The sequence below is a fragment of the Rhinatrema bivittatum genome, chromosome 7 (assembly GCF_901001135.1).
Source record: "Rhinatrema bivittatum chromosome 7, aRhiBiv1.1, whole genome shotgun sequence".
In the NCBI taxonomy this organism is placed as follows: domain Eukaryota; kingdom Metazoa; phylum Chordata; class Amphibia; order Gymnophiona; family Rhinatrematidae; genus Rhinatrema; species Rhinatrema bivittatum.
Window position 1 is genome coordinate 232,964,221 of NC_042621.1, and position 12,320 is coordinate 232,976,540.

General features: G+C 40.4%; 1 protein-coding gene across 3 annotated transcripts in view; it reads right to left on the reverse strand.

The window, feature by feature from the left end:
* The window catches only part of ADGRA1 (adhesion G protein-coupled receptor A1), a 1,158,413-nt gene that overhangs the window by 641,547 nt on the left and 504,546 nt on the right, over window positions 1–12,320 (reverse strand). For all 3 annotated transcript variants that reach the window (XM_029609977.1, XM_029609976.1, XM_029609978.1), the window contains 2 exons: window positions 10,964–11,035; window positions 9,264–9,427 (listed from right to left, as the gene is read on the reverse strand). In XM_029609977.1, coding sequence (XP_029465837.1) covers window positions 9,264–9,427; window positions 10,964–11,035 — 236 coding nt within the window. Of the gene's footprint in view, window positions 1–9,263; window positions 9,428–10,963; window positions 11,036–12,320 lie in introns of those variants that run through there.

The following is a 12,320-nucleotide window of genomic DNA, read 5'->3' on the forward strand; positions in this document are numbered from 1 at the left end:
CTGATAAAAATGGCGCCGATGGCCCGATAAAAAAAAACCCACCCCGACCCTTTACAAATTACCCCTTTGCTTCTCCCACCCTCCCGACCCCCCCAAAAACCTTTTACATGTACCTGGTGGTCTAGCGGGGGGTCCGGGAGCCATCCCTTCAATCATACCCTCGGTGCCGGTGCCGGTGCTGGAGGTTTCAAAATGGTGCCGATCGCCTTTGCCCTCACTATGTCACAGGGAGCGACTGGCAGTCGATCGCCTTTGCCCTCACTTTGTCACAGGGAGCGACCGTCGCTCCCTGTGACACAGTGAGGGCAAAGGCGATCGGCGCCATTTTGAAACCTCCAGCACCAGCACCGAGGGTATGATTGAAGGGATGGCTCCCGGACCCCCCGCTAGACCACCAGGTATTAGGGATGTGAATCGTTTTAGGACGATTAAAATTATCGTCCGATAATTTTAATATCATCTTAAACCGTTATGGAACACAATACAATAGAGATTCTAACGATTTATCATTATAAATCGTTAGAATCGTGAGCCGGCACACTAAAACCCCCTAAAACCCACCCCCGACCCTTTAAATTAAATCCCCCACCCCAATGACTTAAATAACCTGCGGGTCCAGCGGCGGTCCGGAACGGCAGCGGTCCGGAACGGGCTCCTGCTACTGAATCTTGTTGTCTTCAGCCGGAGCCATTTTCCAAAATGGCGCCGAAAAATGGCGGCGGCCATAGACGAACACGATTGGATGGCAGGAGGTCCTTCCGGACCCCCGCTGGAATTTTGGCAAGTCTTGTGGGGGTCAGGAGGCCCCCCCCAAGCTGGCCAAAAGTTCCTGGAGGTCCAGCGGGGGTCAGGGAGCGATTTCCCGCCGCGAATCGTTTTCGTACGGAAAATGGCGCCGGCAGGAGATCGACTGCAGGAGGTCGTTCAGCGAGGGTTCCGGCGCCTCGCTGAACGACCTCCTGCAGTCGATCTCCTGCCGGCGCCATTTTCGTACGAAAACGATTCGCGGCGGGAAATCGCTCCCTGACCCCTGCTGGACCTCCAGGAACTTTTGGCCAGCTTGGGGGGGGGCCTCCTGACCCCCACAAGACTTGCCAAAAGTCCAGCGGGGGTCCGGAAGGACCTCCTGCCGTCCAATCGTGTTCGTCTATGGCCGCCGCCATTTTTCGGTGCCATTTTGGAAAATGGCGCCGGTTGAAGACAACAAGATTCAGTAGCAGGAGCCCGTTCCGGACCGCTGCCGTTCCGGACCGCCGCTGGACCCGCAGGTTATTTAAGTCATTTGGGGGGGGGGGGTTCGGGAGGGTGGGGGATTTAATTTAAAGGGTCGGGGGTGGGTTTTAGGGGGTTTTAATGTGCCGGTTTTGCGATTTTACGTTTTTTTGATTTTTCACGATTTTTCACGATATTTTACCCCCCCAAACGGCAACAATACGATTCCCTCCCCCTCCCAGCCGAAATCGATCGTTAAGACGATCGAGGACACGATTCACATCCCTACCAGGTATATGTAAAAGGTTTTGGGGGGGGGGGGGTCGGGAGGGTGGGAGAAGCAAAGGGGTAATTTGTAAAGGGTCGGGGTGGGGTTTTTTTTATCGGGCCATTGGCGCCATTTTTATCAGTGGTAGCCAAAATGGCGCCGATGGCCGAGAGCAGGAGATCGCGCCGGGACCCCCCCACTGGACCACCAGGTAACTTAACATTTTGGGAGGGTGGAGGAGGGTAAGGAATTGGTTTTAAAGGGTCGGGGTGGGTTTAGGGGTTGTTTTGGTGTGCCGGTTTTCCCGCCCTCCCCCAAATAATTCCCGTGCCCTATTTAACGATACAATACAAATGCCCCTGACGATAAATCGGGGGCATTTGTATTGTATCGTGCACTCTAATGATATAGAACGATTTTAAAATTATCTGACGACAATTTTAATCGTTCAGAAATGATTCACATCCCTAATCCGTAATGAACATGTTATAGGTACTATGGCATGCTAGAAGTTCCTGTAAATAAATAAAGAATAAATAAAATAAATAGCCTATCTATCCTTTTTAAGGTATATCCTCCAGAACAGAACACAGTACTCTTAAGTGAGGTATTATCACTTCTTTTTTTCTACTGGTTATGCCTCTTTCTATGCAGATAGCATCCTTCTGGTTCCAGCCACCATCTTGTCACAGTTTTATCACCTTCAGATCATCAGACACTATAATCTCGAGGACTCTCTCCTGACAAATGCACATCAGCAACATTTCCCATTCCCCCATCCCCCACACTCCCATTGTGTAGAGCTTCTTTGGTGTTTTGCTTTCACATGTATGACCCTGAATTTTTTTGCTTTGAATTTTAACTGCTAAGCTTTTGACTATTCCCCAGTTTCTAACAATTTCTTAATTTCTGTTTGGATTTTGAAATAGTGCTGCTAATTTCAAATTGTCTTGCTTCCTTATACTACTCTTGTACTAAACAATTGACGTGTTACAGATTTGAACATTTCTGGCTGCTTGATGCCCAGTTTTGGTCCTTCACATGCTAGATGCTGCAGAGATAGCACCCACAATGTCTGAGGCAGAGGGGAACAGGTAGGGAGCCACAGTCTTTGCATAATGATAACACCGGGTGGCTAGTTTTAGTGCACATGATTGCAGTGTCCTGGAAGAAGACTTCGTGCATGGCCTCCATGCTGAGGACTATCATTGCAGTGACTAGATAAGCTTGGAGGGGATATAAAAAAAAACAAAGCAAAAAAAAAACAAACCCCTCCAAGTAATTGTAAATTAAGTTCCATGGGACCATATCCAAGCCCTTGTTCCAAATTAGCTGGAAGCTCAAAGGAAGCAGGCAGAAACTGCCAGAAAAAGGCATGTGTGAGTGAATAATCTTTTGTGAGCCAGTTCATAGGCAGAGCAGAGAGAATTAATCCAATATGTATGGTTATTTTGCCATTTGCATGCCCCTAATATCTTGTTTTGAGCCGTTAGGAATATTTTTTTAATCACCTCATGTATCTACCGAATATCCTCTTTTATGACAGATGATATTCATCAAAACTGAATATTGCTAGTTATTCACCTACTGGAGTCCAAAATGCAACAGGGTGAATGTATCCCAATATATTTAAACAAACAGTCTGACAACCACAGAAGAGGAAATATATACTTAGCAATTATATTGCACCACAGCTAAAATTGCTTAGCCCTTGACCTTGCAAATTTGACAGAACAAAATATCTGGCATTCATCAAGCATTCATTTTTAACAAACAAGAAGGCAAAATGCCAATAACAGTCCCAAAGAAAAATGCACACTAAAATCTAATGTTTTTAAGTTCTCAGTACACACAATAATCCATATTTTCCTTGAACAATAATATTATCGTCATCCCATTCTGGGATGAAGGAGTGAAAAGTCTACCCAAGACGTGCTATGTATATTTCAACATTCCCAGTACAGACTTTGAGAACAAAGCCAGATTGACATACATATATATGAGAAATTCTCAAAATCGCATCCTATATGGAAAGCCCCTGATTCAACATAGCTGAACCCCCTCCCCCGATGATGGGCTCCTAACGCTTGGGACTGCTTTCCTGCCAAAGGAGTGTCTCACACTGGTGGGAGAGAGGGGGGTGTGGGAAGAGAGAGCAGATGGCACTAACGTACCTGACAAGATGGTCATGGTGGCATCAGATGGAGAGTCAGCTGGTTATCTTCTGAGCAGTCCTTTTGGCAGCCTTAGTGGAATTGGCTACCTTTTTTTTTTCTTTCAGCCTTCCCATTTATGGTTTATTTCTCCCATCGTAACTCTCTTCTTAATTTTTGTTCCCATCCCGCAATTTGTATTTAGTGGTGTTCTCCACTTTTTTCTGATATCAGAATCTCCATTCGTAGTCCCCTTTGGATTTTCTTGTGTGGATCATGTTCTGACTTTGGCAGCCGGAGATTTGGGGGGGGGGGGGGGGATTTTGGCATTTAGTTGCCATTTTGGAGAAGGTGAAACCAGTTTTAAATCTTATAGGCATTCTAATATAATATGGATCCATAAAACATATGTAGTTGGTCATGGTTGAATTATGGAGCAGTTTCAGAGGAAAACTCTAATGTATTGGAATTTAGAGATGTTGATGTGTGGTCAACAGAAATGTATTTATGTATTTAAAAAATGTATATCAAAAATGTCTAAGCGGTTTACAAAAAACATACATAAAATCAAATTTGACACAAACATAATTCAAAGCAAATATCAACAAAATAAAAACAATAACAATAAAAACAATTAAAAATCTACTTATAAAGTCATACCTTGAAAAAATTCAAATGCTCGCTCCAAATCATGCACCATCAAATGCCTGAGTAAACAAATAGGCTTTCAACAATTTTCTGAATGTTTGCACAGAAATCTCTTCCTTTAAAGTAAGCGGAAGGGCATTCCAGAGAAGATGGCCCTGAACATAAAATAATCTTTCACGTGATTCATCTAAACGGATAATTTTTGGAGAAGGTACAGAAAGTAAGACCTGACTCAAAGACCTTAAACAACGTGAAGGACAGTAGAGCTTCAGGGTTGCATTCAAACTAGGTGGAATAATCCCATTTAAACCTTTAAACAGTAACATATTATTTTGAAATAAATTCTCCATTTAATTAATAATAAATGCAAGTTAACCAAAATAGGTAAAATATGTTCACATAAAGATAATCCTGATATGATCCTGGCAAGACTTTGGTCTTTTCTAGAAAATTTTCAGCTGGATACACCATACTTTGCTAGTACTACCATTGCCATGCCCTCCTTGTCAGGTGTCTCATGGCATGGTCGAGGTACCTCTATTATTGCAATCCAGCCGGGTTCTTCCTTTCATATAGAAATGACCTGAGTTACTGTGTCAGGATTGTGAAAAGGGAGGGGGAGGTATTAGTGATGCCTATTTCCATTTTAATATGGGACAATATGATGGTAACTTTTAAACAGCCATGCAGGGGTACACTTACGCACGTATGCTGGTTTGCACGAATGGACGTGGCCATTTTATACCATATGCACATATATGCGTGCATGTTATAAAATAGGCAGTACACAGTGCGCCATTTTATATGGATATGTAAGCAAATGTTGCTTTTACCGCATAAGTGGGGGGATTTTGCTAGGCACATGCACTGATGCAAATACCCATTTCCCCAGTTCATTCCCAGTTCACCCTAGTTTTGGCACACATAGGACTTTTAAAATTCACCTTTATGTGCAGTAATCTTGCCAATTTTGTCACACATGTATTATCTGTGGGGGAAGTCATCCAGCATTCCTTTGGAGAAGTGACTGGCTATTTATCTAAATCTGCATGAGACTATTTTGATTTGGAAAAGTATCCAAGAATACATAATTATTATTATTATTATTATTAAGATAAATATTAGTTTTTTCCTTTGTTGTTACCTATCCACTTGTTAATTGTAAACCGACATGATGCGATATCTATTGTGAATGCCAGTATAGAAAAACTTAAAATAAATAAATAAATAATCAGTTTAGCTGAGGAAAGATATTATGAAAGATAAATTAGATAAAGAATTAGCATTAGGGAGAATCACTTGCCCATTCTTTGTTACTCTTTGAGAATGTTGTCATTTCTCTGCTAGGTATAGTGCCCAAGAAGGTGGATACATTTTGCTTTATTCATAAATTATTATACACCTCTGGCAAGCTTTAATGATTTTATTGACCCAGCTTATTTGTTTCAGTAAGCCTCTCAGGATCAGGGCACGGACTCCTCAGGCACTGAATGGCTAAAACTGATATATAAGCAACCTACAGACTCTTGTCTATTAAATCAGATAAATTTCATTTTTTAAGGTTTAAGTTCAAACCTTGGTATTTTTTTTAAATGTATGCCTATGGGTTGTTCTTCTGCATGTGTCTGTTTTAAGGCTTTTCCTATGTTTTTAAATTGGGTAGTTGAGCAAGTCTCAGGTTGTGATAGTATAATTCATTATCTGGATGAGTTTCTGTTTGTAGACCTAGCAGGTCTACAAACAATTAATACTCACAATTAATACCCACTTTTGAATATTATTTGGCATTGGATTTAGGGATTTCTGAGACCGAGAACAAGTTAGTCAGATCCTGTATGGTACTTAAATTCTTGGAGGCTGAGCTTGACAAACTCATGCAGTCAAGGTTGCCAATAGAAAAGGTTTAAAAGCTAGTTGAGGCTATAGTTGGGGATTGCTTCAGACTTTATGGGGGAGTACCATGCTTGGCAGTATTATGTTTTGCTGTAGGAGAATTCTCCTATGCTTGTACTATGGCCCCATGGCCTCAGCCATTTAGAGGACTCCGGCAAAAGCGGGAGAGATGGATTTGGCTTGGGGGTTAAGGAAAGGGTGGGATGAGGAGGCACTCTTGATTTCAAGAATAATTGAATCACCCGGGGGGGGGGGGGGGGGGGGGGTGGGAAGGGTAGGCTAGCCCACCTCCTCAGGCCTTTAGGCCATCACTATTTCCAAACATTTCAGGAGGCTTAGGAAGTAGTTGAGCACTCGGGTAGGGACCAAATTCAAACTTGTTTTTTATTCTATATTCAACCATAGCGGGTTTGATTTAAAATTATCCACATAAAGTTAGCACCTTGGTCCACTGTTCTTAAGTGTCAAGGCTGCCACTGCAGCCAGGCCCAAAACTTTTTTTCTTTTTAGCATGAGTCTATAATCTGTGCTGGAGCTTAGACTAGAAATCTCATGGCTCCCACCTTGACTTGGGAGTGTGCCAAAGGACAGAGCAGCCTAGACTATGGGTCTTTTCTTCACAGAATACATTTATCATTTACAGCACAACAGAAAATTAGCAAGAAAAGGTTTGCTTTCCTCAGCAGCTTTAAATTACAAATAGACAGTCTTAGCATAAAATCTGCCTTCATCTCCTTCCCAGAGCCTTCTATTCCCTCCTGGGCCTGTTCTTCATTTCCCCTAGGCAATGCCCTGCGGCTGAGGTTCCCCTGATTCATGGCCTGATCCTGGTCTTTAAAGAGGGTTCCTTTACACATACCTGATCAACTAGGTTTGTGGCTGAAAATTCAGATAATTTTGCCAAATTTTGTCTGGCAGACATTTGCATAACAAGAGCTGTCTGACTAAATTTAACCCGTTAGTGCTTAAAACCATACCAACTTGATAAATTTTAAACTCACCCCAGGAACATCTCCAGAGACTCTACTTTTTTGGCTGGCTAATAGGGTCATTCATCAAAATGCACTAAGGCGTTTCCGCATGCACTAAGGGCTTATCGCATGCGAAAAGCGCCGTTAACGCATAGAATAGCACCATATCGTATGGTGCAATGCAAATCCGAAAAAGAGGAGGAGTTAGGGGTGGGAGTGGGCTGGGTTTAACATTTTGCGAAGCCCTATCGCACGGCTTTAACGCCGATTTTAGCTACACCTTTTTCAGTAGCAATTGACTCTCTACCTGGGAAACATCAAGCTAGGTTGAGAGAACACTGCACAAATCTCATCTTTGAGTGAGTTTCCTCACTCCGAGGGTCATCAAATCTTCACAAGAGAGCACTGTTCTGTTCGTACGTCTCACTTTGAATGTCAAAGTGGCCCCTAACCCCTACACTAATACCTAAACCTCACCTCGAGTTACTAGGTGGGCCTCCAATAGAGATATAAATACCTATCAAGGGTGAGGGCATTATGGCTCTGCTCACTCACTCGCTCTCTCTCTCTCTCCCTCCTCAGTGGCCCTGTTTTATCTGAAAATGCAAAAAGGTTATCACAATTTGTGGTAACTTAGCTTTTCGCATAGGTATTAGCGCAAATTGTGATAAACTGCCTATTACCATAAAACACGCCTCTTTTTCTATCGCAGGTGATATTTAGTGCATTTTGATAAATCCAGGCCTAAGTTAGTACACCCTGTGAATCTGGATGGACAAATTTAGCCTGCCAGTCAAAATCAGAAGTTAGCGGCGTAAACCTTTTTAAAGTTGACCCAAAGTGAGGGGCCAATGCAATAAAGGGTGCCCAGTGTAGCACATGCATTTATGCATGGTTGGGTACACATTTTGGAAGTGCTAGACTAGTGCGCGATGCAGTAAGGAGATTAGTGCATCCAAAACGCATGCCCTAACAAATGTGTACCACATAACATCCGTCAGATATAAATTCCATGTAGATAAGGGCATTAGCTATTACCCCCCTATGCAGAAAAGCTCTGGGCACTAAATGCATACTTTTGAATGCAGCAAATTTAACTCTAGCCTCAGAGGTGGCATAAAGTCAACTCACAAAAAGCATTTAAAAAATTGTGATAAGTGTGTCCTCCTCCATAGTATCATTGTGACACTTTAATTTACTGATTGTGGTGAAGAAAAATATATGTATATTTTGACTTGATTAAAAGAAACCCCACTTTTCTTATGGCCACACAATTTAAACCTCCATAGCACGGGATGCCTAATATTTTGCTGAGGTGGATGAAATGTATTATAACAAAAAAAGAAGCAGGATGAAAATGAATGCTTGTATTGAGCACCCGTTGCAATTGGGCACCCAATGCAATAAATCACTGAGTGCTAGGAATACATAATTCTCCTTTAGCATGTCTTTTTTAACACTGCCTCTCATTTAAATATTACATTGGGCGTCCAGGGAATGTGGCTGCTCGTACATTAAGACAATGGGCGCTCAATACTAGCTCTTGTGTTTGGCGCGTGTTTTACTGCATTGGTCCCCGAGTTGGTTAGAAAGTTACTTTTTTCAGTAGGCAAATATGCATGTTAGATGTATTTTTTAATGATTTTCATGGCATAGCCAATATTAAAGTTTATGTTAAAATGTATTATGCAAGTCTGACAATATTAGAAATGAAAAATGTATTTTACCATCAGTACATTCCTGTCAAAATCAAAATCTAAAATGATCATTTTCACTGTCATTCTAAATTCTCAGTTTAAATATTTAACTTGCACAAAGGATTACAAATAGCATTGTGGAATGGTACAGATTTTTCACATATATCATGCTTCCACACGTTTCTGTATAAGGGACATGATTTCCTGATATATGTATAAAGCACATCTATTTTTTTCAAATTGCTTCATTTTCATTAAATGACTCCATCATTTATTACATCACCACTTACTATAGATTTTTCTAGGCATGTGAAAAGGATATGTTTTGTGCACATTTTTATAGAATGAATAAATCATTTTATACTTTTTTTCCTTGAGAAATCCAATTCACTTTCTAATTTCAAGTTAGCATGCAACTCACCACATGTCAGCTGGCTTTCTTTCAGGGTATGAAATGCCACACCTTGTAAACTGCTGGGGTAAGGACACACAGTTTCTTCTGCTACTCGAACTGAGGTGTTTCTTGCCCACTGCAAGACCCATTTCAGATTACAGTCACATATAAGTGAATCAGAGTTGAAATGCCTAATGAAGACAGACAAAGCTTCAGGTAGCAAACTCACTCTTCCAAACTTTTTCAGCAATTTGAGTTATATAGAATTTAATTTTCTCCCAACAATAGCATGGAGAATTTGACAGCTAAATACCATAAATTCTGTTTTCTTACATGGCTCAGAACAGTTCTTATGCTTCATATGTATTTAATTATCATAATCACCAAGCAATGATATCTCTATATAATCCTGTTGCAACTGAATAAGACTCCAGGGATCTGAGTTCAAAAGAAGCCTTTAACATATAATCCAACATTTCTTTAAAAGGATAGATACCACTGGAATTGGAATAGACTTCATGTTTTAATGAAACATTTATATACATTCTTTCTTTGCTGTTAAAAACAGTCTGGCTCGTATGCAAAGGTACAGATTGCAGTGACCTATACTACCAAGTGTAATTCCTGCCACATAAAGATGATCCCCACGTGTATCAAGCAATCGTGCTCTGAAGAAAAATCACAAAACTGAAATGATACCACTTCCAGGAAGCTCCTCTCTGTCCATTATCTCTGTCAGTGAGAGAAATCCAACAGTCACCCAAAGTTTTCAGCATTGCAGCTGGCACTGCTTAGGCCTGAGCAAACTCCTATGGGTAGATCCATCATTCAGGGGACAATCTGTAAAGTGCCTGGGAAACTTGCAGTATCTGCAAGCTATGTCTCAAAAGTTAATTCCTATCCTTGCTGTAAAATAGGTACAAAGCCGGCATAAGTACTTTACATTGCCAACCCTATCCTTGGGCTTGGTCTTGCCACTGTTTACCACTGGCAAAAATATAGCCATTAAGAAAAGTGCATGTACTTTTTGGCTTTTGAGAGGCGGGCAATATTTAGCCCTGGGAATTTACCCATATAACTGATTATTTATGAGATGATATGTCTGGTTAGTAATATGTGATGTTGATTTTATGTTGATTATAAATTATTATGGATGTTTTAATCATAAACACGCCTTGGACACCTTTTGTTGAAAAGGTGGTCTATACAAGTTTTTAAATCAATAATTCATGACTAAAGCTTTATAGTAAATAGAACATTTATTTATGAATTCTATAATTATTAAGCAGAAAATAAACACATTGGTATCCTGTTTCCCAGAAATAAGCTAACTGAATATTTATTTATTTTTATTTAAATTCTTTTCGATACCGTCGCTAAGTTATATACCATCGCAACAGTTTACATGTTGGTACATAAATTAATGTAGGTGGATGCCTACTAAACTGCTATTGTTAAAAAAAACATTGGTGCAACTTTATATCATTCATCGAAGTATAAATTCAGCAAACTTTCTTCTAACTGATAGGAGGAGAGTTCAGAAGGTCATGACATAAGAATCAAAAACCCACAACAGCTTCCCACTATTTTTTCCAACCAAAACCATCTTACGGAAGAGAAAATGCAATAGTTCTGTCACAAAAACATTAATTACACTAAATTATAATTACCTACATCTGGCAATAATTGCTGTATACAGACTGCAGAATTTTATGTGCTGTACTTACACAACTTTAAGAAATATGAGCTCAGAGAAAAGTCCAGGCACCAGAGTAGAAAAAATATTCCCTGATAAGTTCCTGAAATAAAAAACAATGCAACCATGAAGAAGGTATTTACAGAAATTACAAATATCTGTAAAAATAACGTATATACACAACTACCTTTTTTAATTTTTGTCCATTAAAAGCTATTACAACTTGCAAAGAATACAGTCTTCTCATGAACAAATAAGACTGCTACAGTTTTGCACTAATAAAACACAAGGTGCAAAGGATCACTTCTGTTCTGAAATAGAAACTGATTACAAAAGTGTATTTTTTCCATGGCAACTTTACTTTCATGTGAAGTGCAAAGATATTTTGTGTCAAAGAAAACAGAGATTACCTTGAAAATAAAGTTTGTAGGACTAATATTATTAAGAAATAAGAAATGACATATACTTCATAGTTATACTTATGTATTTATACTATCTCCTCAAATAGTATAAATATATAAGCAAAGTTTATGTGTGTAAAATAGGCATATACATGTGTAAATACTCTTTGTGCAGGACAGGTGAATTTTCATACGGCAACAAGAACACATTACTAGCGATAGTCAGCCTCAAAATTTTCATTTCAGTACTTTTTTTTGTTTTCTTTTTGAAGGGAGGGATGTTATATTCAGTTAGTTAAATGCTTTTTTGTTTGCTTCATTTATCAAAGCAAAAAAATAAAACTTAAACTGCTCAAAAAAAAAAAAAAAAAAGATCTCTGGCAATCCTGGCTAGGCTCCCAGACCAAAACACTGCCCCAAATAGGCCTGATGCAACAGTCTAGCTTCAGCTCTAAGTCCAGTTGCTCCTGGTTATGTTCCAGCATTTTAAAAATAATAGTATCTGCCTGGGCATAGCACTGAAGTGACATCGCTTGGCACTTTCCTCTGGTGCAACTAGCACCATTTCATTGTACAGCCATTCTAGGCCTCAGAGCCAGGCCTAGTTCAGTTTAAGTCACAGAACCACGCATAGCCTGGGATAGGCCTCAGAACTGGGCCTTGTCTGGGGCTAAACCTCAATGCTGGGCCTGGCCCAGTGCTAAGTCAAGGAATTGGGCCTGACCAGGGGGCTAATAGGCCTTGGTACCTGGCCTGGCCTGTGGCTAGACCTCTCTGCCAGGTCTAAGCCTCAAAACCAAGCATAGGCCAGGGTTCCACAGAAACATAGAAACATGACAGCAGAAAAAGACCATATGATCCATCCAGTCTGCCCATCCTACTAATTAATTTAGCATTATAATTCTCATCACTTCTTTAGAGTTTGATCCCCTGTATTTATCCCATGCATTCTTGAATTAAGGTACTGTTTTTGTCTCCACCACATCC